The sequence below is a fragment of the Phyllobates terribilis genome, unplaced genomic scaffold (genome assembly GCF_046119375.1).
Source record: "Phyllobates terribilis strain yellow unplaced genomic scaffold, ASM4611937v1 Scaffold_10__3_contigs__length_209671492, whole genome shotgun sequence".
Classification (NCBI taxonomy): Eukaryota; Metazoa; Chordata; class Amphibia; order Anura; family Dendrobatidae; genus Phyllobates; species Phyllobates terribilis.
The window spans coordinates 159,088,441-159,114,174 of record NW_027362770.1 but is presented as its reverse complement, the minus strand read 5'-3'; the positions used below and the strand labels follow the sequence as shown (position 1 = coordinate 159,114,174).

The following is a 25,734-nucleotide window of genomic DNA, read 5'->3' as shown; positions in this document are numbered from 1 at the left end:
TGACCCCCCATCTCCCCAGTTCACAGGCCTAATTGCATGTTGCGTGACCATTGGTGGTACACTACTGGCCTAAACTGAGTAAAATTTTGGTAAAGTCTCAGCTGAAAGGGTTTTCAGCCCTCAAAAAATATTTCTATTCACTGACAGCAATCAGTTTTCTTACATTAGAAAAGTAGAAAGAAAACGTTGCCTAACTCGTTACCACCTTGAAAACCTCTCGAAAGTATAAATCACATAATTCAAGGGAGTACAAACTACATGAAAAATTTGTTTGTAGTCTCCAGCCATAGAAACACATTGGTCTGCACGGGGGGCTGCGTACGAAAACAAAAAAAAACTTTAAGCTATTTGCATTCATTGGTGTGAATGGTAACAGAAGCTTTACAGATTTTAGTGTTCGTGGTCCTTTAAATGACTGCTTAGAGTGACTTTCCAACAGGAGCTGCAGATTAAGAAAATACATGCCTTAGACTTTAATGAGAAGATTAGTGAGTGACAGTCGTGGAATACTCTGCATAGTGTGAACTGGTTGGACTCCCGCAGAGAGGAATTCCATCGCTTCTACGTTATTATGTGGATGATGCGATACTATAGCTGTCATCACGCACAGAAAACAGTAATTAAGATTCTTCTGTCATCTTGTAAGATTAAGCCCACACCCACGGAGAGCCTTCGAGAAGTTACGTCTGGCCAGAATCACTTCTTTTTTGGCAGGTAAAATTACATTAACGTGTCTGTATCTGCTCCTCCTTCTGCTTCGTCTAACTTATGGAACCCATAGAGGAACCCATTGTAGAAGAAGGAGATGTGGTCACCTGTGGTCACTGAGGCTATATATGCTTATAGCCATAAGTCATCAAATATTAATCCTGATTTCATCCATGATGGATCCTTAACATCCATGTCTCAGGTGAACAGGGGGAGATAAGAGGCACCAATAAGAATTTGGCGGCTCCTATCACTTTAAATTTTAACCCATTTATGACATGGCAATTTTTAAGTTGTTTTTTTACACTTCTAAAAGCCATATCTTATTGATTTTTCCATCAATGGAGTTATGTGAGGGCTTGTATTGTGTGTGCCCTCACTCTATTTTGGGCTACATAAGACATTGATTTTTTTTTTTTTTTTTTTTTAAGACTAAAGTGTTGAAAAATTAAAAAAAAAACAAAAAAAAAAAGCTAATGTTAGGCGTGTCATTTTTTTTTTTAAGCACCCGCTACATAATTGTATATTTTGATAGACATGACGATACAATATGTGTTTATTTATTTATTAATTAATTTCGAAAAGTGGACGGAGGAGGAGGGGGGTGTCAAACAAAAATTTTTAGATAATTTTTATTTTTGAAATATTTTTATATTATTTTAGAACATCTTTAAAAACGATTTTTTATTTTTTTTTTTTAGTCCCCCTAGGGGACTTGAAGCTGGATTGTTCGAATGCTTTATAAGATGGAAGCACCCGCTAAATATTTTTTTTTTTTTTTAAGCACCCACTAAATAATTGTATATTTTGATAGACATGACGATTCAAAATATGTTTAATTTATTTATTAATTAATTTCGAAAAGGGGATGGACGGGGTCAAACAAAAATTGTATATAATTTTCTTTCTTTTTTTTTTATATTTTTATATTATTTTATAACATTTTTTAAAACATTTCTTTTTTATTTTTACTTTTTTTTAGTCCCCTTAGGGGACTTGAAGCTGGATTGTTCGAATGTTTTATAAGATGGCAGCAACAGAAGAAACAGGAGACGCAGCGTACGTAAGAGTTGGGGGATGGGACGTAGTGAAACGGCTCACCGGCAACCAGATCATTTAAATGCCACTATCAGTGATTGACAACGGCACCTAAATTGGTGAACATCAGCGATCAGAGATAGCTCCAGTCGCTGCTTTTACTTACAGGCAGGTGCTGCACGACGTGGAGCAGGCTCGGCTTTATACACGCAGATCTTGGCTCGGTGATGTAGAATGCGCAAAGGGGGTTAAACAAAAAAACACATGAAAAATATAAAAATCAAGTATGAAAACTGCACTACCCGACATGGCCAGTAGACAGAGGTGGCGCTATTCTAAAAAAAAAAAAAAAAATCCTTTCTTCTATTTTCTCACATACCTCATGACATTTGACTTGTTTTAACCCTATAGAGTATCTCTACATTTCACAAGGAAGAACATCCAAACAACAGGCCCTTGTTCTTCGGCACATTCTGTTTCAGCCACATGTTTATTTGCTTTGACCCAGTGTCATCTCCTGACTTCCAACCATTTCACATTAAAACTCCTGCAAATTACCCACAAGGTCTGGGAGAAACTGCTGCTTTCACCTGAAAGGGCTCCCGTCCCAGCATGCACCGATGCCTGAGATCTCCGCTGGGCTCCGAGTTGTGAAAATAAACACTTGCAACAAAAGTGTATTGTTTCCCCCCGCGTTCTGCGGCTTTCAGGACATTTCTGTTTTTCTTTTCGCTAAAATTTTGCTTCATGCCAGACTTTATTCTCACCTAAGTAACTTTGACAGATTGCAGTGAGCTGGCCCTTAAAGGGATTGTCCACACTTTATAAAATGTAATTATTTTAATCTAAATAGATCCCACACTTTGTGCTAATTAAACCCTTAATATATCTTTATAGCGGCCCGACCTCCATTTTTTCGATACGTAGCGCCAAATCCTCTGCATAGACTTAGACCTGAATGATAAAATTCGGACTACCTGAACTCACCACTAGAGGGAGCTTACTGTATACATTGCATCCATTAAACTATATAATAAAACAGCTCCCCCTACTGGTGATTGCAGGCAAAAAAAAAGTATTTTTTTAAATTTTTGTCTATGAAATGACAGTATGCAGTGCTGCGGGTCTCGGAAAGGGACAGCACCTATTAGATTATAGGGTTAGGGGTGTATACAGAAATCACAGAGCTGCAGAGGAAAAACTCTACTAAGGTCTGCTTAGCCTTTATTATGGACACTGCTATGTTCGAATATTAATAATTTGTATATGGGAGCTCTGTTTTCCTCAATTCATAAATTAAAAATTTTTTGGTACCTGCAGTCACCACTAGGTGGAGCTAACGATATATAAATTTATTCAGCTCATCACTGTATGCAGAGTGCTCCATCTAGTGGAGGAAGCAGTTTAATGCCCAGCCTCTTACCATCAAAGCCCCAGATTTATTACAAGCCCTTCTTCTTTTATATTGGTTGTTGCTAGGCCCTTTTTTCAAACACAGATATTAAAAACAGCTTAAAGGGATTTTTTTGAGACTTTAATTAATTTAATTACTTTAATACAGATTAGTAAAAACTAGACCCCTGTCATCTACATAATCAGCTGATCATGGACCTTAAAAAATGAAAACTGGCAATGCTCTAGTGGCCGTGAATGGTATTGCGGTTCTCTACCATTAAAAGAATGGGAGAATATGTATGGAGTGGTGTACCATTGTCTCTTCAATTAACCAATCAATGGAGTGGCTGGGAGAGGACCCCCATGAATTTAAATAGTTATTCCCATCTTCATTGATGGAAATTGTATTGGATAGAGCTTGTAATAACAATCACTTTTGTAATTTACTGCTTATTAAAATTTGCAGCCGTTCTTGAGATATTAACACTTTTCTTTTGTTGCCTTGGTAACCGACCACTACTGCTGCTGTCTATTGCCGTCTAGATTGTAAGCACTGCACTAAAGCTGGCTGGGATTAAAAATGGTAACAGCGCTCTCCAGCAATCCTGGCCAGCTTCAAAACAGTGCACACAAGCTCAATACAAAAGAAATTGTAAGCACTGCACATATTCTAGTGTCTAGCAGCGGTGGTCGGTCTCCAAGGCAACGAACTGAAAACTGAAGAAAAGTGTTAATATCTCAAGAACGGCTGAAAATTTTAACACCCAGTAAATTGCAAAATTGCTTGTATTTACAAGCTCTATCCGAAAATACCCATTTATGAAAATGGGAATAATCCCTTTAATATTGAGGACTCATTCTAATAGGTCTCAGTATTAAAGACAAAATAAAGATTGAAGGGATCGTCCAAGAAAATTTCTTTGAGGTCCTTTAATGGACCCCAGACCTTCTGCCCATATATGGTATAGACACCAATGACATCACAGGAACATACCATTGTAAGATAAAAATGGGGATCTGAATAAAAGGTGATGACCAAAGGATTATGGATCGGACGTCAATGATTGTCTGCAGTGGTGACATGACTTATATATGGGATGCCAAGTTGAAAAGAAGTAGGGGTCAAAAATCAAAGAGTTCCATAAAACAAAGCAAAGAATGTTTGAAGATGATTTTCTACTTTTAAAGTGCAGAAAGCCAAAGGGATCCAATGCGTTAAACCCCAGTCCACGTATTTAATTAACGGATTAGGTGCGCTGTGAAGTTTCCTCTGAATTCCAAAGTCTTATCTGGTGACCTCTGTGCACATACCACGGTCAGCGGTAAGGGAGGCAGCAAAAAAAAGTGAATGAAAGATCACCGTCCAAAAATACATCCTGAAAAAATATCATAATGGGAACTATAAAAATAATTCGATTTTACTCTAGTTTTGGGAAACTTGACCATTCATCATAAAAATGTCCATTATGGCTTGAATTTACATAACAATGATTACCACTGTGCTCAGTCCTTAATCCTTTGGTCATCACCTTTTATTCAGACCCCCATTTTTTATCTTAGAATGGTATGTTCCTGTGATGTCATTGGTGTCTATACCATATATGGGCAGAAAGTCTGGGGTCCATTAAAGGACATCAAAGCTCTTTGGTAACATTGCCTGTTTTAGGGAATTCTTGAACCAAATTCACACTAAGATATTAGGGGAGCCCATATTTTTTTTCTACCTATATATTGGAAGCAAATCCTTGCCCATGTTTAGTCCCAGAGCATCATAGAAATTGGGGTTTGTGCCTTTAATACACAAAAATTGTGGGCGTGTTGTGTTCATCTGAAGCCATATTTAAGTAAGAATTAACAACTAAAAAGAATAATCAGTTGGAAGTTGAAATTCCCTTTTGAGATCTGCCTCATATAGCCAGATAGTCAACCATAAAAATAAAATAAAAAAATCACCTACAAAAAAAAAAAAAAAAAAAATTTTTCTGGTGATTTAAAGGTTCAAATTCCCACAGGTCATAGTGGCAATGAAGCGGTTAACCTGCCGTAGAAGAGGCCGATCTGGGGTCATTCCACCCGGGGCAGTGCCCTATTATCCTATTATAATTAGATTACCAGAGTACACAGAACATTCAAGCGGCATAAAGTCCAAAATCCAAGTATGAAGATCAGTATAAAGGCTAATGGGGTCATTAGCAAAAATAGTTTAGAGAAAAAAATTAATGTGTTTGTATGTATGTACCATGTACACAATGTTTACACGCTGTTTTGCACCCTCTTGTATACTGGCACCATAGTTTTTGAAAATAGCAGAACTGTGTGCTTGATTATCAAGCGATTACTGATGGCTACATACACGATAAATTAATACATACATACCTATATAAACAAGAAATACATACATACAAGAAACACAATAGAGTACATTCCTACTTACACAATAAACACATACACACGAGCAACACATATGTGACACCCCAGGGGTCTGGTTGCCACAGTGATAGAGATATTACGTCTGAGAGCAGGTGGGAGGTCTCTTGGTCAGGAATCCTATGCATGCCACACCTCCTGCCCAGTCCTGGGAGGGGAAGAACTTCCCCTATATAAACCTAGGGCTGAGGCAGGGTGAGTGAGTAGAGAAGAAGTAGAGACAGAGAAAAGAAGCAAATATAGGAACAGAACATCAGGAGCTCTGTGGGAGCAGTGTTACAAGGAGTCAGGGGCTGGCAGCTGCAGAGCTCGCCCTGACTGAGAAGTATCACCGGACCCGGAGTCCGAGGCTGTGGGGACTAATCTCTACCCAGCAGCAGAAACCGACCGGCAGGGGATTGCAGGTCCTCTGGCCCAGAAACCCGAAGGCACGGTCACACGCGTGGGACCAGCACCGCCATCGTGGAGCGGAAGCCATTAGAAGGCCCCGAGTCACCGGCCATACGGGTGAGCACCACACGGTACACTCAGGGACGTGGGCTACTTTTACCCGCCTCTAGCAAGGTAGCCAGAAGAGTACAGTTAGTTGGGAAGGCCTACAACTCCGCCTGGCCAGGGGAGATCCCATCTGCTCAAGGACTGACCAGGCCCCGATTGCTAGCAAGTACTCCGGGAGGGTCTATCTTTGTCACCAGTAAAGACCCTGAACTACACCGCATCGTCTCTGAGTGGTTCCTGCTACCCCCATCATCCACGTCGGCTGCCCTGAGGCCATACCCCTCCCGTTGGGGGTTATACCATCCACGCTGCACCATCCTTCCACCGGCCTCAGCGGTCTGCCCTGCAGCGGCAGCTCCATAGCTGCATTCAACGGGTGGCGTAGTCATCCACCATCTACTGCTAATAGACTGCCACTTAGTCTGACTCCCTGGGCACGGACCGGGTCACCGCCACGAGACTACTACCCCCATCTGATCCGGCTCCGGGTAGGCTCCCGCGTGCGCAACGCTGCGCGACTCAGGCCCAGAGGCGCGTCACATACACCTACATACACAGGAAATGCAAATACATACACACATACAATAAATGTATACACACATACACAAGAAATGCATACATACCTACATATACAATAAACTTATACACACATACAAGAAACACATACACTAAACGCATACATACATACCTACATATACAACTCATACATACATAATAAACGCATACACATACCTACATATACACTAAACACATACATACCTACATACACAATAAACACATACAATAAACGCATACAAGAACCACATAGACAGGAAATACAAATACATATACACATATCTACATATAGTATAAATGCATACACACATACCTACATACACGAGAAAGGCATACACACATACACAAGAAACAAATACACACAAACTGATATACAATAAGCACATATACACATACATAACATACAAAAGAAATGCATACACGCAAAACTACATACACAAGAAGCACATATACCTGAAATACAAACATACAGACCTACATACACAAGAAACACAGTACAGTACATACACATGAAATACAAAACACATATCTACATACACTAGAAATATGTACACACATACATACAGTCATGGCTGAAACTGTTGGCACCCTTGAAAATATTCCAGAAAATAAAGTATTTCTCCCAGAATATGATCAGAATTACACATTTTGTTATACACATGTTTATTCCCTTTGTGTATTGGAACAGCACAAAAAAACTGAGAAAAAAAGGCAAATTAGACATAATTTCCCACCAAACCTCAAAAATGGGCCGGACAAAATTGTTGACACCCTCAACTTAATATTTGGTTGCACACCCTTTGGAATAAATAACTGCATCAATCGCTTCCTACAACCATCAACAAGCTTCTTACATCTGGACCAATCTTCTTTTGCAAAATGCTTCAGGTCTCTCATATGTGAAGGCGTCTTCTCCCAGCAGCAATAAAAGATCTCTCCACAGGTGATCAATTGGATTTAGATCCGGACTCATTACTGCCACTTCAGAACTCTCCAGCACTTTGTTTCCATCTATTTCTTGGGGCTTCTTGAAGTATGTTTGGGGTCATTGTCCTGCTGGAAGACCCATGACCTAGGACACAAGCCCAGCTTTCTGATACTGGGCACTACATTGCGACCCAAATCCATTGATAATCTTCAGATCTTATGATGTCTTGCACATAGTCAAGGCACCCAGTGCCAGAGGCAGCAAAACAACCCCAAAATATCTTTGAACTTCCACCATATTTGACTGTAGGTACTGTGTTCTTTTCTTTGTAGGCCCCATTCTGTTTTTGATAACCAGTAGAATGATGTGCTTTACCAAAAAGCTCCATCTTGGTTTCATCTGTCCACAAGACGCTTTCCCAGAAGGATTTTGGCTTACTCATGTACATTTTGGCAAACTGCAGTCTAGCTTTTCTATGTCTCTGTGTCAGCAGTGGGGTCCTCCTGGGTCTCCTGCCATAGCGTTTAATTTCATTCAAATGTCGACAGATGATTTGCGCCGACACTGATGCACCCTGAATTTCTTTGGAACTTGATTGGGGCAGCTTATCCACCATCCAGACTATCCTGCGTTGCAACCTTTCATCAATTTTTCTGTGCCGTCCACGTCCAGGGAGATTAGCTACAGTGCCATGGGTTGTAAATGTCTTTATTATGTTGCACACCATGGACAAAGGAACATCAAGGTCTCTGTAGATGGACTTGTAACTTTGAGATTGTTGATATTTTTCAATGTTTATGGTTCTCAAGTCCTCAGACACTTCTTTTCTTTCTGTTCTCCATACATAGTGTGGCACACACAGAAACACAATGCAAAGATTGAGTCAACTTCTCCCCTTTTTATCTGGTTTCATGTGTGATTTTCATATTGCCCACACCTGTTACTTGCCACAGGTGAGTATGAATGAGCATCACATGTTTGAAACAAAGTTTGGTTGTTGACCCACAATTTTTGAAAGGTGCCAACAATTTTGTCCAGCCCATTTTTGGGGTTTTGTGTGAAATTATGTTCAATTTGCTTTTTTTTCTGTTTTTTTTTTTTTTGTGTTGTTCCAATACACACAAAGGAATTAAAACATTTGTATAACAAAAAAAGGTGCCAACACTTTCAGCCATGACTGTACATATACAAAAAACACAATACAGTACATACACACATATATAAATATGAAATACAAACACATGCCTACATACAGAAGAAACACAATACAGTACATACATATCTACATACACACAGTGTAAGCTGTGGCTCATAGATTTAGCTGCTGCCTGCAATCATACAGGTTGTGAGTTCGATTCCTGGGGGAGACCAGAAGAAAAAAATGACATTTTGTTTTTTATCAACCTATGTAACGATAAAAGTGCTAGTACACATAACATTCTGGGTTATAGATAATTTAGTGACAAAAATGTATAATTGGTGGAGAAAGGTTGAACCGAGGTCTTTTTTTAACCTAACTATGAAACATGAAATACAAACACATACACACAATTACATAATACAAATACATACACACATACTGTACCTACAGCCACAAATAGATACCTACACAGAGGCCTGGAAACATCTTCATACAGAAATACCTGCATACTGAAGAAACATACACATACCCAAACCTACAAACAAAAGTAATAGATACCTGCATACACAAGACAAAGGAAATACATAGCAACACAAAAACTTGAACAACAAGAACTTCATTCATACCCCTATACCTACATACACAAAAAAATGGATATATACAAACATACACAGACACGCAATCTCCACGTCCAGGGAGATGAGCTACAGTGCCATGGGTTGTAAACTTCTTGATTAGGTTTCACACTGTGGACAAAGGAACATCAAGGTCTCTGGAGATGGACTTGTAACCTTGAGAAAATTTTGGTTCTCTAGTCCTCAGACAGTTCTCTTCTCCTCTTCTCCATGCTTAGTGTGGCACACACAGACACACAATGCAAAGATTGAGTCAATTTCTCCTCTGGTTTCAGGTGTGATTTTCATATAGCCTTCAGCTGTTACTTGCTACAGGCGAGTTAGGACGAGCATCACATGCTTGAAAGAAAGTTGTTTACCCACAAGTTTGGAAAGGCGTCAACAATTTTGTCCGGCCCATTTTTGGGGTTGTGTGTGAAATGATGTCCAATTTGCCTTTTTTTCTGTTTTTTTTGTGTTCTAATACATACAAAGGAAATAAACGTGTTTATAACAAAACGTCTGGAATCGTGATAATTTTTGGGAGAAATTCTTCATTTTCTGGAACAATTTCAAGGGTGCCAACACTTTCGGCCATGACTGTATATACCTGCCATGGCACAACTTGAAGGTTATGAGCGCCAATGGAAAATATCCAACAGGGCCTCCAAGTATTACGGATCTTTAATAGCATAAAAAACTACTTCATTAACAGTGCCACATCTGAGAGTACGCGCATAATCAGTGATTGCCAGCTAAGCAATTGCTTTCTACAATGAATAGAGTGATTCCACATCTGATCTTCCATTTAACACACCATTTAACAGTGGTCTGCAACCCGCGTGTCCCCAAGCTGTTGCAAAACTGCAACTCCCAGGATGCCCTGGCAATCACTGACTGTCAGGGCATGCTGGGAGTTGTAGTTTTGCAACAGCTGCAGGATGGATTCACAAAAGTATTATGTGGAAACGTAAGGGTTAAGGCCGTCCCAAGATAATAGCCATCATTTACTAAAATGCTGCAATGTAGAACGCTGCAGCTGTAAAACCCACCACGCCTGTCAGCATCCAGGCTCTACATTACAGGAAAGACTCTTATAAGCCTCTTGTAAAACTACAATTCCCATCATTGACTCTAGAAGATCAAAACTGCAAATTGCTCTCTCGATTTCTGCACGCCTCGTATAGATGTAGCAGAGCTGAAATGGTCATAGGGTAAAAGCTCTGAAGAAGGCTGCAGTAGGCTTAACTTGCAGTCCTATGTAAAGCCAAAGAGCTGTAATATCCCAAAGACTGCCCAACTCAGCTCTGTTATATCTGTACATCGTTATATCCCAAGGTATTACATTGATTGACCAACTCAGCTCTGCTATATCTGAATGTGGAAATATCCCAAGGTATTACATTGATTGACCAACTCAGCTCTGCTATATCTGAATGTGGAAATATCCCAAGGTATTACATTGATTGACCAACTCAGCTCTGCTATATCTATACCTTGTAATATCCAGAGTATCACGCCGATTGACCAACTCAGCTCTCCTATATCTGAACATGGAAATATCCCAAGGTATTGCGCTGATTAACCAACTCAGCTATTATATACCTGTACGTCGTAGTATCCCAAGGCATCACGCTGATTGACCAACTCAGCTCTCCTATATCTATACGTCATAATATCCTAAGGCATCGCCAACTCAGCTCTGCTATATCTGTACGTCGTAATTATCCTAAGGCATCACCAACTCAGCTCTGCTATATCTGTACGTTGTAATATCCTAAGGCATCACCAACTCAGCTCTGCTATATCTGTACGTTATAATATCCTAAGGCATCACCAACTCAGCTCTGCTATATCTGTACGTCATAATATCCTAAGGCATCACCAACTCAGCTCTGCTATATCTTTACCTCGTAATATCCCAAGGCATCGTGCAGATTGACCCACTCAGTCTGCTATACCTGTACGTCGTAGTATCCCAAGGTATCACGCTGATTGACCAACTCAGCTCTGCTATATCTGTACGTCGTAATATCCTAAGGCATGACCAACTCAGCTCTGCTATATCGGTACAAGATAATACACAAAGGCTGCAACAGTACAAAACCATCACATCCATCAAATCTTTACATTACAGGCAGGTTCGGACTGGTCCACAGGAGAATCCTCCGGTGGGCCCCCGATGCTGGAGCGGCCCACCAGCCTCTTATATGAGCAGTACCTGTCACAATATACTTGATTCACTATATACAGACAAAGGATATGATGTTACTGGAGGGCCCTGATTACAGGTAAGTCCCTCAGTCACTACAATTTTAGCAAAAACTTGTATATGCAAATGAGCTCTCCTATATTTCCCAGAGTGCATTGCTTGATCTCCATAAGCGGAACCAGCTGCAACTAATAAAGTCACCATCCATTTCCACACAGTCCATATGGATGTAGCAGACCTGATATTGTCACCTGAACAATCAATTTGAATAGAGCAAAAAACAAATTTTTTTTTCCAACTCGGGTCTGCTATGTAAAAGCGACTCTAGGCCATATTAGGGGCTAAAACAATGCACAGGTCGAAGCCAGAACAGTTGCAGAAAAAGTTAATAACTCACTTGCAATTAATAAAGTCACCATCCATTTCTGCACAGTCCATAGAGCAGACCTGATATGGTCACCTGGACAACCACTTTGAGGCACAAATTTCTTTCCAACTCGGGTCTCCTATGTAAAAGTGAATGTAGCCCATATTAAGGGCTATAACAATGCACAGGTCGGAGCCAGAACAGTTGCAGAAAAAGTTAATAACTCACTTGGTAAGGGCGGAGAGGCTGTGCCGGCTGAAGGATCTGCTGATCATTTCTGCTCCTGATTCTTTTCCAAAAGCTTATTAAGAACAATGCAAAATGGGATGAGACAATGTCATATTCCTCCCAGAAGCTGCAACCCTGCAGGATGCTGTGCACACCTAGGCGTTCGCCTTGCCCATCAGCCTATGACGACAGCGCCTGCCAAGCTTGACCCACCACTTTTATCACATGATCTCATATGTGAATGCTCCCCCTCCTCTTTTTTTTTTTTTTTGCTACCGTAATCACTGTAGTAAAAGCTCTCTACTCTTTGTCTTCTAGTTTTCCCTCCCACCCCACCCCCCTCCTCATCCATCCATCCCACCACCCCCACCCCCATGATAGTACAGGAATGTGTACGCCAAGCTTACATCAGCTGAGAAAAATTGCCTTAAATATTTTCAGGTCTGTTATCTGGGAATTTTTTCCTATGCTGAATATCTTGCGCCAATTTAAATAGTTTTACCTAGAAGCGTCTGATAATTTATGTGGACGTTCCCGGCTCTCTGCACAGCTTGTTTAGCAACTATATAATATTGGGAGTGAGAGTTTGTTTCTTTGATTTATTTTTTATTTTTTTTATGTGGGTCACTACAGCCATGGTCGTGGACATAAAATAGGCACAAGCTCCGCATCCTTGTGTACATATGGCCTTAAAGGGGTTGTCCACTTTGGAAACTTGCTTTTTATTCTATAGGACCATCAACTAGAAGATGATCACAGAGTGACCCTGCAGCTAAGACTACTAGTGATCAGCTGTAGTAAAGAGGAAGAACCCAGGAGCAGTTGTTCAATTTCCCTGCAGTGCCCCCACAGGCGACATGAAGCATTGCACCCTTTTATTCAGACAAATATTTTAAATCTGTCTCAAATAATCTCCACCTTTTGCTTCCACCTTCCTTGTTCTACCCATTAACGAGACCAAGTCCTTCAGAGCTGCTCTCTACTCTGGTCTTAAAAGGGGGACCCCACTCTATCATAACATGCTGATCAATGATCATTAAATTGATGGTACAAGCCATACGTATCTTATCAGAAAAATATTCTTCTTTCTCCATTTGTGAGCCACGTCTACCTGTCTGCCTCCTGAAATCATCATTCATTCTGAAATACTGCTAAAATTATTTTGCCCAGGATAAGACAGATTGCTAGCTCACTGAGGGATCAGAATACAGCGGTCTATTGAGAAGTCTATGGAGAAGGGAGGAACACACACACACACACACACACCTCTGTGCTGCACCTTTTTAGTAAGTGTTTTATCTCATTTAAGTGCTGGATTCACAGCTACACTGCTCAGTACTGCTGTATAATGTCATCCATGCGGCTGCTTTCTGCATTCACAGCTACACTGCTCAGTACTGCTGTATAAAGTCCTCCATGCTGCTTATTTCAGAATTCACAGCTACCCTGCTTAGTACTGCTGTATAATGTCCTCTATGATGCTACTTTCTGTATTCACAGCCACATTGCACATCACTGCTGTATAACGTCATCCATGATGCTACTTTCTGTATTCACAGCTACACTGCTCAGTACTGCTGTATTTTATCCTCCATGCTGCTGCTTTCTGGATTCACAGCTACACTGCTCAGTACTGCTGAATGATGTCCTCAATGCTGCTGCTTTCTGGATTCACAGCTGCTCTGTGCAGTACTGCCAAATAATGTCCTCCATGCTGATGCTGCTTCTAAACATGCTACAGACAGGGGAGCAGGAATCCCTCATGTCTGTGTGTGCTGCGTATGGGAGACATCATAGCAGCTAGTCTCTACCTACTAGCTCAGAGACAACAGAAAACTAGACATAGCCTGTAAAGGGGGAAACTGGTGAAAAGGGAGAAGGGGTTATTTTCCCCCTAATTCTGAAGCAAGGATTTTCCCTTTTCTCTACATGTAAACATTCTCAGCAGAACAACAGAAAAGTAGATGGGGAGGAGGGGGATGCCGCTGCAGTTCCTTTTTCAGTGTTTCAATGGAATAGCATGAGAGGGGGGAGGATCTGCAAAGAGCAATCCATTTGATTGGCTCAAAGTTCTTATTTTCCAGTGGGTCTGGTTTAAAGAGAGCATCTACTATATAATTGTCTTATCCTGTCTGTCTGTCTGTCTCTGTCCTGGAAATCCCGCGTCGCTCATTGGTCCGGCAGCGGCCAATCAGCGCCGCGGGATTTCTGAAAAAAGATGGCGGCCGTTAGCGGCTCATTTGGCGGACGGAGGTCAGCGGCGATGCAGCGGGGAGATGAGCGGCGCTAGCAGCACAACTACCCCGACCGGCGCCGCTGACCTCCATGCAGTTAACGTCGGAAGATCAGCGGCTTGGCCCGCTGATCTCCCGACAGCAAGTGTGAACGGAGGACCGGGGAGCGGCCGCTCATCTCCCGGCTTCTCGCAGCAGAAGGAGCCGCACAGGCAGCGCCCCTCCCCGGTCCTCGCTAATACGGAGCCGCAGAGGCAGCGCCGCTCCCGGGCCCACACTAATACGACGCTGATAGGTCACGGAGGCCGGCCGCGACCAATCAGCGAGATGGCCGGCAAATTTAAACGCCGCTCTGCTGATTAATCGCGGCCGGCCACCGCGACCAATGAGCGAGATGGGCGGCAAATTTAAACGCTGCTCTGCTGATTGGTCGGGGTGGCCGGCTGCGACCAAATCGGCAGAGCGGCGTTTAAATTTGCCGGACATCTCGCTGATTGGTCGCGGTAGCCGGCCGCGACTAATCATCAGAGCGGCATTTAAATTTGCCGCCCATGGGCGGCAAATTTAAACGCCGCGCTGATTGCGCCCGGTCGGCCGCATACCTATTCTAGAATACCCGATGCGTTAGAATCGGGCCACCATCTAGTGCATATAATAAGGAAAAGATGGATTTTGTTTTTTTAAGACATGATTAAGATTGGTTTCTCAAAAAAATAGAATTATCTAATGGTGTCTCACATGGTTTATGGCTTGGACATCCAGCAGGCAAATCTTCGGTTACTCCTACTGGTTGATACTAATGGTGGTCATTTTTGACTTGTCTGGGATTACAAAAACATGTTTTTTTACCTGAACCAGTGCAGATCACCAAATTAAAGCTAAGTGAGCTGCACTACCAGATCAATCCATGGACAAGAGTGGTGGCGCAATCTCAGGAAGCAAAGCAATTATGGACAACTCCCCTCCACACCCCTTCAAGGTCAGCTGACATCAGAGATGAAAATGTCAGACATTGATTGGGTGTGATATTGAGTATCTCTGCGGCGCCTTGGGGTTTGGGCTTGGGCTTGATATAAAATGGCCCACCCTCTATGGAATCTGGTAGGGTCTTTCTTCGAGTAATTACACCTCTAAGCCCCAGCTATTAGACCCTCTAAACAAATAATCAGCCCTATAGTTTGTTATTTTCTTATGTAAACCAGCAGCTTGGCTTTCATGATGGCGCTGGTGATGGTGGTGGTGGGGAGTTTAGAAAGCTTGACGTGACCATTAATGGAAACCGATAGAACCATAGAAGAATGTTCTAAATTCCCATAATAAACAAGCGGAGGCCGCCCAACCGCAGTAGTCAAACTTGTCCGTCAATCCTAAGTCTTAAGAGTACACAAAGCTTGGAGGTTTGTCTGGAGAACGATACAATGCTGTCACGCTCGGTTGAGTTGTCGTTACACTCGAAGATTTTCTATGGAAGAGCTGCTGGTTATTATTTTTATTTGAAGGTGATTAAGAACAAATGGAAGAATGTAAGGATGTTAAGATTGGTTTAGGGCAGGATTATCTATGGAGCGCGACTATAGGGTTTAACAGATGCCAAACTGCTGTGGCGCAGTTGAGCCTGAAGAAGTCAACCAAGGCTCTTCAGTGAAGGACCTTACTAGATACCTGCAGGTTAACAAAAATGGAAGAAGTCCAGAGCGTAATGTAAAGTCCCAAATCAGTAACGAGACCCTCATCGTACCTATCATCTCCAACTTCCATCACTTGGATCCTTGTTTGTTGTAAAGGTGCCTTAAGACCCTTTGACACCAGTGCAGCTAACAATACACCCATGTGAGACATTGATGATGGTGAAAAGTAAGGTACTGTTACTACTTATAAGCCCCCTGGGATAAATTTATACAAATTATCTACATTCTAGAAGAAAGAATTGGAGGCATCCACCATATAAGTCAACGAGTATAATAGCCAAAATATTGTGTCCTTCAAAAGTAATGGACTTCCATCTGTAGATTGTTGTTTTGGTGCTGATCAAGATACTGATCTTGTTGGTTGGGTGGGTAGGAGATCTTTGATGTGGGTTTAGGTGGGTAATGTTTCTCCTTGTGGAGACCACCAGCTGGTATCGGTAGAAAATTCCAATAGGTGGCACTAGAGAGACATATCTTCCTACTGGAGGAGGAATCTCCATGATCATGAGGTTACCCTTTGGTGTCGCTTTAAGATGTTACCAAAATTTTGGTGTTTGAAAGTTAAGAACGTATTCTACCGGCTTGGGAATCAGCCAGAAGATGGACTTATTACAAAGTTTATAAATTGAGAATAACTTAGGTCCTAGATATCACATCTTAAAGGTTGAACTATGGATGGATAGAAGTATGGTAAAAGGGTCACAGGACATTTAGGGGTCACTACCGTGTCCTTACCAAATGCAAAATTGTGTTACATGTCCTATGGACCTCATCTCGTTGAGCTCTCGGTGGTATTATTTTGGGACACTGTATGGCACAGTTATGCGAGCACCATATGGCAGCATTATTAAGAAATTGTATGGGGGCCTTCACACTTCAAAAATACATTTAACTTCCTCATGTGCTACCACAAAGCACATCGCCTCCTAGTGATTATCCCCCTTTGACCTCTGCTATTTATCCACTGCCAATCAGCGTGTAAATGGAGTATAATAGAATAATGAACATGTGCTGCTTCAAGGAAATCCAGAACAAAGACCTATTTAGAGCATGTGAACGTGTGACAATCAAAAGGCCCGAGCGTTCCCTTCCAAAATATTTTCTCTATTTCTCTTGAACACAAGCCTGAAAACAGATACATTGGAAAACGCTTAAGATTTTCCGTTCAAGTCGATCCAGACTTCCTTAAATACACAAGAACATGTCAATTAATTAATGAAGAACAGTAATTGTGAATTAGCATTCTGCCAAGTTCAGCGGCTTCTCATCTCAACCTCCAGTGGCTGTCGAAAAGCCAAGAACAGAATATACATATGTAGATGTAATAGAAGATCCAGAGCCAGCGGCGTGTAGACTTTCACAGACCGAGCAGTAACAGACAGTATTATCATAGGCCCGGGCAATGCTGTCTGGCAGCAAATAGTATGATTGGATTATACCCCAAGGAACTGGTGTCATAGTTCGAAATGGGACTGGTAAAGGCATATGCATTCAGTACTGGAAAGAGGCACCGACAAACCATTCTGCTTGGCCAGGGTATTAGATGCAGGGCTGAATCTTTGTCTCAGGTGAAGGAGACGATCAGGATTTTTCATCATTAGATGGGATGGGAATGGTGGCAGCACTAATCACCAGCAAGGGGCCCTCGGAAACTGTACCGAGTTCTGGGGAGCTGTCATAATCTGTACCGTAGCACGTTGTGCTTGTGTGATATGTGCACGGAGATTGTGTGATGTGTGCACTATGCTTGTGTGACAAGCGCGCTGTGTTTGTGTGATGTCTGCACTGTGCTTGCGTGACGTATGTGCTCTGTGTGACGTTTGCACTGTGCTTGTGTGACGTTTGCACTGTGCTTGTGTGACGTGAACACTGTGCTTGTGTGACGTGAACACTGTGCTTGTGTGACGTGAACACTGTGCTTGTGTGACGTGAACACTGTGCTTGTGTGACGTGAACACTGTGCTTGTGTGACGTGAACACTGTGCTTGTGTGACGTGAACACTGTGCTTGTGTGACGTGAACACTGTTCTTGTGTGACGTGAACACTGTTCTTGTGTGACGTGAACACTGTTCTTGTGTGACGTGAACACTGTTCTTGTGTGACGTGAACACTGTTCTTGTGTGACGTGAACACTGTTCTTGTGTGACGTGAACACTGTACTTGTGTGACGCGTGCTCTGTGCTTGTGTGACGTGGGCATTGGGCTTTTGTGATGTATGTGTGGCGCCCCTGAGGGTTCGACTGCCACAGGGATGCTGCACTTCTCTAGTGGAGTGTAGTGTTCCTCCTCCGAGGTAAGAACAGTGTGATAGTCATGACCCAACCTTTGCATCCAACACCACATTTCTCCACCAGAGGGGGCTAGTATGCACTAGGTGCTGCCCTCCTGGTTACAGGGAGACTGGGGAACCAAGAGTTAGGGGAACCAGTTAGTGGGTGAGGGTGGAGGACTTACAAGTTAGTTACACTGTAAATTTCATATTTAATAAAGAGCCATCTTTGGTTTTGGTCATTTTGTGCTGTCAAATACTGTGTGTACTATGACCTCCCACCCTGAGTGTGGATCCTGTGTGGACCTGCAGGGGAGGGAGACACGGCCCTCGTACCCCGGCCTTGGGACGAGGGGCAGGTTGCAGACGGGGAATGTCTCAACCCGGCCAATGACCAGGACCAAGAAGGCCTGGAGCTTAAGAGTGTGGCTCCACAGCAAATGGATCCCCGGGGAGGATGCAGACGGAGCGGTGTACGCCACCTGTCCTCGCCAACCTGATATATTCAGAGGGAGTCCGGCTGCAAGAGGGATACCGGCCCCCGACACCCGACCTTACTATTCCATGTCCTGGTCGGGAAAGCCCGGTAGGCCCTGAGGATCCCACCGGGTATCGAACGGAGCGGAGCTGCCACCTGTGCCCTAGTTCTGAGAGGAGCTCAGAGGGAGACCCGGCCTATTTGCACACACACGGACAGGAAAAGATTCGGACTGTAGTTCAGGAACACTCTGGTGTAGGGTCCCGACTGAATGCTGGACTTACTCGGAGGTTGTTGGACCCCCGTCCCTGGTGACCGCAGGACTCCGCGGGGAGCAGGGAGTCACCTTCCTTCTGCCATCTCTAAAGTGAGTAAAGCCTTGGAAGTTCACCCCTATGGCCTCCGGACTGTTTATTCTGCGCTACACCGCACGACGCGGCGCCCGTTTTCCTCTACTACTACCCCCCTCCATCCTGTCCCTCTGCCCTGAGGCCTCGCTCCGCCTGTGGGGAGTAGAAATAACTCTGGCCGCCATAACACCATGCCTCAGCGGACTGCGGCGGCGCTGGTGGCCTTCACCAGGTGCCACAGGTGGCGTAGTCGTAAATCAGCCACTCAACCCGGATAAGCCCACACCATCCTTTTTAATGTGACGGCCCTGAGCACGGGTCGGGTCCGGGCCACGGCTGCACCCCATCTCTCCATCACAGGACCCGACTCAGAGTCCCCCATCTCCCAGGGTAAAGAAAATGGCTTTTTCGAGTAAGAGGCATCACATATGCGCTGTGCTTGTGTGACGAGTGCGCTGTGTTTGTGTGATGTGTGCACTATGCTTGCTTGACGAGTGCGCTGTGTTTGTGTGATGTCTGCTCTGTGCTTGTAGGACGTGGGCATTGGGCTTGTGTGATGTGTGCGCTGTGCTTGTGTGATGTATGCGCTGTGCTTGTGTCACGTGTGTGTTGTGCTTGTGTGATATGTGCACTGTACTTCTGTCACGTGTGTGCTGTGCTTGTGTGACATGTGCACTGTGCTTATGTGATGCTTGTGAAAGGGGGGAGACATTATGACAGGATGGGGGACATTATTACAGGACGGGAGACATTATTACAGGATAGGTGCCAGGATAGGGGACATTATTTTAAGATGGGTGACATTACTAGACAATGGGGGACATTATTACAGGATAGGGGTGAGAACAAAGGACATTATAACAGGGGCCCAAAGATCTGACCAACATGTTGGTGGGAGCCCGAGTCCAAATTTTGCACCTGGACCCATATGACTCTGGTTATGCCACTGGGGGTAATGTTGAAAGACTCCCTTTAGATAATAATTTTTTCTAACCACAGCCACCTCTAGAGGGAGCTTTTTGCATGCTGCCTATGAAGTCGATGAAAGCAATATCAGCTGTATTTTGGAGATTTCTCTGCCGGGAGTGAAGGAAATGTGCCCTATTTCAGAAGTATCCTTTGACAATCCAGGAGAGTAGTCAAGTCTGGGCGTTCCTCAGATTTAATTGCAGCAGAGAACTTTTTTTTTTTATTAATTCCCTTTTTGTGACAATATTTCTCACTTTTTCTTGAAGTGCTCTAAAGGACATGGTCCTCCTTGGGGAGCACCGAATAATTTGCCCCCCCTGTTATTCTAAGCCATCTACGAGGCTGAGATGAAGACAAAATAAAGCCTCCATTCATTGCATACTTTGTGGTGACAGCTCGCTGAGATATCTAACTTCTATTCAAATAGTTTCACGAAATTCACAGAATGCCCATAGGATAGCCTAAAAGGGAAATGTATATTTATTTTAACTTGATCCAGATTTGGAAACTTGTGTGTGGATTTAAGGACATACTCCCACAAACATGGAAATAGAGTCTAGCAAAAATTCCTTTAGTCTGGCATCTAATGGTCTAAAAACATGATTGTTCTACAAAGAGGAAGGAGGAGAGAAAGTTCTAATAAATTAGAAAATGAAAACAACTTTTAGGTGACTATCCTAGATGATGTCTCCCATACACAAGATACATATACTTAAGAGATTCCTGCTCTCCTATCTTTATGTATAACATATATAAAAGAAGTTTGGAGGAAAATATGCAATAGTACTGAGTGGTGCAGCTGTGAATCCAACTCTGCAGCATGGAGGACAATATGCAATAGTACTGAGTAGTACAGCTGCGAATCCAGCTCTGCAGCATGGAGGAAAATAGGCAGTAGTGCTCAGTAGTGTAGCTGTGAATCCAACTCTGCAGCATGGAGGACAATATGCAGTAGTACTGAGTAATGTAGCTGTGAGTTCAGCTCTGCAGCATGGAGGACAATATGCAGTAGTACTGAGTAATGTAGCTGTGAATCCAACTATGCAGCATGGAGGACAATATGCAGTAGTACTGAGTAGTGTACAGTCATGGCCAAAAGTATTGAGAATGAGACAAATAGTAATTTTTCCAAAGTTTACTGCTTCATTTTTTGTAATGGCAATTTGCATATACTCCTGAATGTCAAAGAGGGATCAGCTTAACAGCAATTACTGTACTTGCAAAGTCAATATTTGCCCAGAAAATGAACTTTAACCCCCAAAACACATTTCAACATCATTGCAGTCCTGACTTAAAAGGAGCAGCTAACATCGTTTTAGTGATTGATCCATTAACACTGTTGTGGGTGTTGATGAGGACAGGGCTGACGATCAATCAGTCATGATTAAGTAAGAATGACATCCCTGGACACTTTAAAAGGAGGCTGGTTCTTGGTATCATTGTTTCTCTTCAGTTAACCATGGTTATCTCTAAAGAAACACGTGCAGCCATCATTGCACTGCACAAAAATGGCCTAACAGGGAAGAGTATCGCAGCTACAAAGATTGCACCTCAGTCAACAATCTATCGCATCATCAAGAACTTCAAGGAGAGAGCTTCCATTGTTGTCAAAAAGGCTCCAGGGCGCCCAAGAAAGACCAGCAAGCGCCAGGACCGTATCTTAAAACTGTTTCAGCTGCGGGATCGGACTACCAGCAGTGCCGAGCTTGCTCAGGAATGGCAGCAGGCTGGTGTGAGTGCTTCTGCACGCACTGTGAGGCGGAGACTCTTTGAGCAAGGGCTGGTTTCAAGGAGGGCAGCAAAGAAGCCACTTCTCTCCAGAACAAACATCAGGGACCGACTGATATTCTGCAAAAGGTACAGGGAGTGGACTGCTGAGGACTGGGGCAAAGTCATTTTCTCTGATGAATCCCCTTTTCGATTGTTTGGGACATCTGGAAAACAGCTTATTCGGAGAAGAAGAGGTGAGCGCTACCACCAGTCTTGTCTCATGCCAACTGTAAAGAATCCTGAAACCATTCATGTGTGGGGTTGCTTCTCAGCCAAGGGAATCGGCTCACTCACAGTCTTGCCTAAAAACACAGCCATGAATAAAGAATGGTACCAGAATGTCCTCCAAGAGCAACTTCTCCCAACCGTCCAAGAGCAGTTTGGCACCCAACAATGCCTTTTCCAGCATGATGGAGCACCTTGCCATAAAGCAAAGGTGATAACTAAATGGCTCATGGAACAAAACATAGAGATTTTGGGTCCATGGCCTGGAAACTCCCCAGATCTTAATCCCATTGAGAACTTGTGGTCAATCATCAAGAGACGGGTGGACAAACAAAAACCAACAAATTCTGGTAAAATGCAAGCATTGATTATGCAAGAATGGACTGCTATCAATCAGGACTTGGTCCAAAAGTTGATTGAGAGCATGCCAGGGAGAATTCCAGAGGTCTTGAAGAAGAAGGGGCAACACTGCAAATATTGACTTGCTGCATTAACTCATTCTAACTGTCAATATAACCTATTGGTGCTCATAATATGATTGCAATTATATTTCTGTATGTGATATAAACATCAGACAAACACTAATAAAAAGCAGAGGCCAGCAGATCATGTGAAAATATAATTTTGGTGTCATTCTCAAAACTTTTGGCCATGACTGTAGCTGTGAATCCAGCTCTGCAGCTTAGAGGTCAGTATACAATAGCACTGAGTAGTGTAGTTGTGATTACAGCTTTGGAATGAGCTAAAAACACTTCCTAAAAAGACAACAGCACAATCTGTCACTCCCCTCTCCATGGACTTCAATAGGTATCTGTGAACCTGGTCACTCAGTCCTTGTTTTGTTCAAAACAGATTTTATAAATTTTTGCAGCGTGAATGATGAGTTTAGGAGGCAGGAAAAAAGAAGTAATGGCTCATAAGTGGAGAAAGAAGCAGATTTCTAATGTAAAATATACACTGCTCAAAAAAATAAAGGGAACACTCAAATAACACATCCAAGATCTGAATGAATGAAATATTCTCATTGAATACTTTGTTCTGTACAAAGCTGAATGTGCTGACAACAAAATCACACAAAAATCATCAATGGAAATCACATTTATTAACCAATGGGGCCTGGATTTGGAGTCACCCCCTAAATTAAAGTGGAAAAACACACTACAGGCTGATCCAACTTTGATGTAATGTCCTTAAAACAAGTCAAAATGAGGCTCAGTATTGTGTGTGGCCTCCGTGTGCCTGTATGACCTCCCTACAACGCCTGGGCATGCTCCTGATGAGGTTGCGGATGGTCTCCTGTGGGATCTCCTCCCAGACCTGGACTAAAGCATCCGCCAACTCCTGGACAGTCTGTGGTGCAACGTGACGTTGGTGGATGGAGGAGACATGGTGTCCCAGATGTGCTCAATCGGATTCAGGTCTGGGGAACGGGCGGGCCAGTCCATAGCTTCAATGCCTTCATCTTGCAGGAACTGCTGACACACTCCAGCCACATGAGGTCTGGCATTGTTCTGAATTATGAGGAACCCAGGGCCAACCACACCAGCATATGGTCTCACAAGGGGTCTGAGGATCTCATCTTGGTACCTAATGGCAGTCAGGCTACCTTTGGCGAGCACATGGAGGGCTGTGCGGCCCTCCAAAAAAATGCCACCCTACACCGTTACTGATCCACTGCCAAACCCGTCATGCTGAAGGATGTTGCAGGCAGCAGATCACTCTCCACGGCGTCTCCAGACTCTGTCACGTCTGTCACATGTGCTCAGTGTGAACCTGCTTTCATCTGTGAAGAGCACAGGGCGCCAGTGGCGACTTCGCAATCCTGGTGTTCTGTGGCAAATGCCAAGCATCCTGCACGGTGTTGGGCTGTGAGCACAACACCCAACTGTGGACGTCGGGCCCTCATACCACCCTCATGGAGTCGGTTTCTAACCGCTTGTGCAGACACATGCATATTTGTGAACTCTAGCAGTGCTCCTCCTGTTCTTCCTTGCACAAAGGCAGAGGTAGCGGTCCTGCTGCTGGGTTGTTGCCCTCCTACGGCCCCCTCCACATCTCCTGGTGTACTGGCCTGTCTCCTGGTAGCGCCTCCAGCTTCTGGACACTACGCTGACAGACACAGCAAACCTTCTTGCCACAGCTCGCATTGATGTGCCATCCTGGATGAGCAACACTACCTGAGCAACTTCTGTGGGTTGTAGAGTCCGTCTCATGCTACCACAAGTGTGAAAGCACAACCAACATTCAAAAGTGACCAAAGCATCAGCCAGAAAGCATTGGTACTGAGATGTGGTCTGTGATCCCCACCTGCAGAAACACTCCTTTATTGAGGGTGCCTTGATAATTGCCAATAATTTCCATCTATTGTCTATTCCATTTGCACAACAGCATGTGAAATTGATTGTCAATCAGTGTTGCTTTCTAAGTGGACAGTTTGATTTCACAGAAGTTTGATTTACTTGGAGTTATATTCTGTTTAAGTGTTCCTTTTATTTTTTTGAACAGTGTATTAACGCATTTCTTATATTTGCTTATACTATTGGTTTATACTAGATTTGTTGAAACGACATTGATAATTTAAGCACCCCTCCGGCATTTTCTTTTTTTTTTATTTATTTCACACCTGGAGTGGTGCCACTAATGTAAGTTTTATGCGCCTAGCAATACACAGTGCTGACCAGCTGCCGTCTTCTTCTGTTCTCGGCTCAGCTCCGGTCCTTTACTGCTAGTTGTGACCTGCTGGATTTCTCCAATGTTTTCGGGGGGAAGTCACTTCTCAATGTAAGTCTATGAGGGCCAAAACAAAAGCTTGTTACCTCTGACTTCCGGTCAGTCAGGAGCTGCGGTCACCGGGGCAGCGTTGGGAAGAGCAGAAGACGGCGACATAGTTCTAAGAGATCTATTTAATAATGTATGCAGCCTGTATTGGGAAATTTAACGACAGATTTGTTTTTACCATGTTGTAGACAGAATGGAGCTGTAGCCTGGGTACAGTTAATGTCTCTACAAGCCTGCTAGCTCACATTTGACTTACCATCGGTGCCTTTACTCTTCTCACACTGCACAGATTGCCAGCTTAAATCGGTGTCTATGCTGCTGTAATCACAGGACTTTATTAGTTTGAAAATTCTCTCTACAGACACATAAATAGTTTGCAATTGCGCAAATTTAGGTAGGATAGTAAATCTATTTTAGCTACTGTATATTTCCAGCTCTCTCTTTCCCACAGCAGGGAGAAAGTAAAGGGCTGCAGTAAAGTTTTCTCCTTTTTTTTACCCCTCTGAAATGGATGAAGTGCATGAATTTATTGAAATTATTTGGGGTTTTCGCCCAGCTTTCTAATTAACCGATTGACAGCAGGGAAAACTCTATACTTTCTAACAAAAAGTTAATTCCTATATTTTTGGCCACATATCCTCCATCCTTAGATTTAGTTTTCATGACACCTATGAGGCGATAATCCTGCAGTCCCATTCACTTATAATAAACTAGTAATAAACTAACCTGGTAAGATAAGTGCGAAGAGAATCAGCATTTGCTTGGCTTCCACCTCTATCTTTCCCACAGCAGGGAGAAAGTAAAGGGCTGCAGTAAAGTTTTCTCCTTTTTTACCCCGCTGAAATGGATGAAGTGAATTAA

The 25,734-nt window shown here is 43.1% G+C and overlaps 1 protein-coding gene across 8 annotated transcripts in view; it reads right to left on the bottom strand.

Moving 5' to 3' along the window:
* CALD1 (caldesmon 1) overlaps window positions 1–25,734 on the bottom strand; it is a 161,518-nt gene that overhangs the window by 51,861 nt on the left and 83,923 nt on the right. The window contains exon 1 of one of the 8 annotated variants that reach the window (XM_073649992.1): window positions 12,112–12,329. The exons of 6 other annotated variants lie outside the window; for them this stretch is intronic. In XM_073649992.1, coding sequence (XP_073506093.1) covers window positions 12,112–12,158 — 47 coding nt within the window. In that variant the 5' untranslated portion in view covers window positions 12,159–12,329. Of the gene's footprint in view, window positions 1–11,913; window positions 12,033–12,111; window positions 12,330–25,734 lie in introns of those variants that run through there. One more of the 8 variants, XM_073649993.1, reaches the window with a different exon arrangement.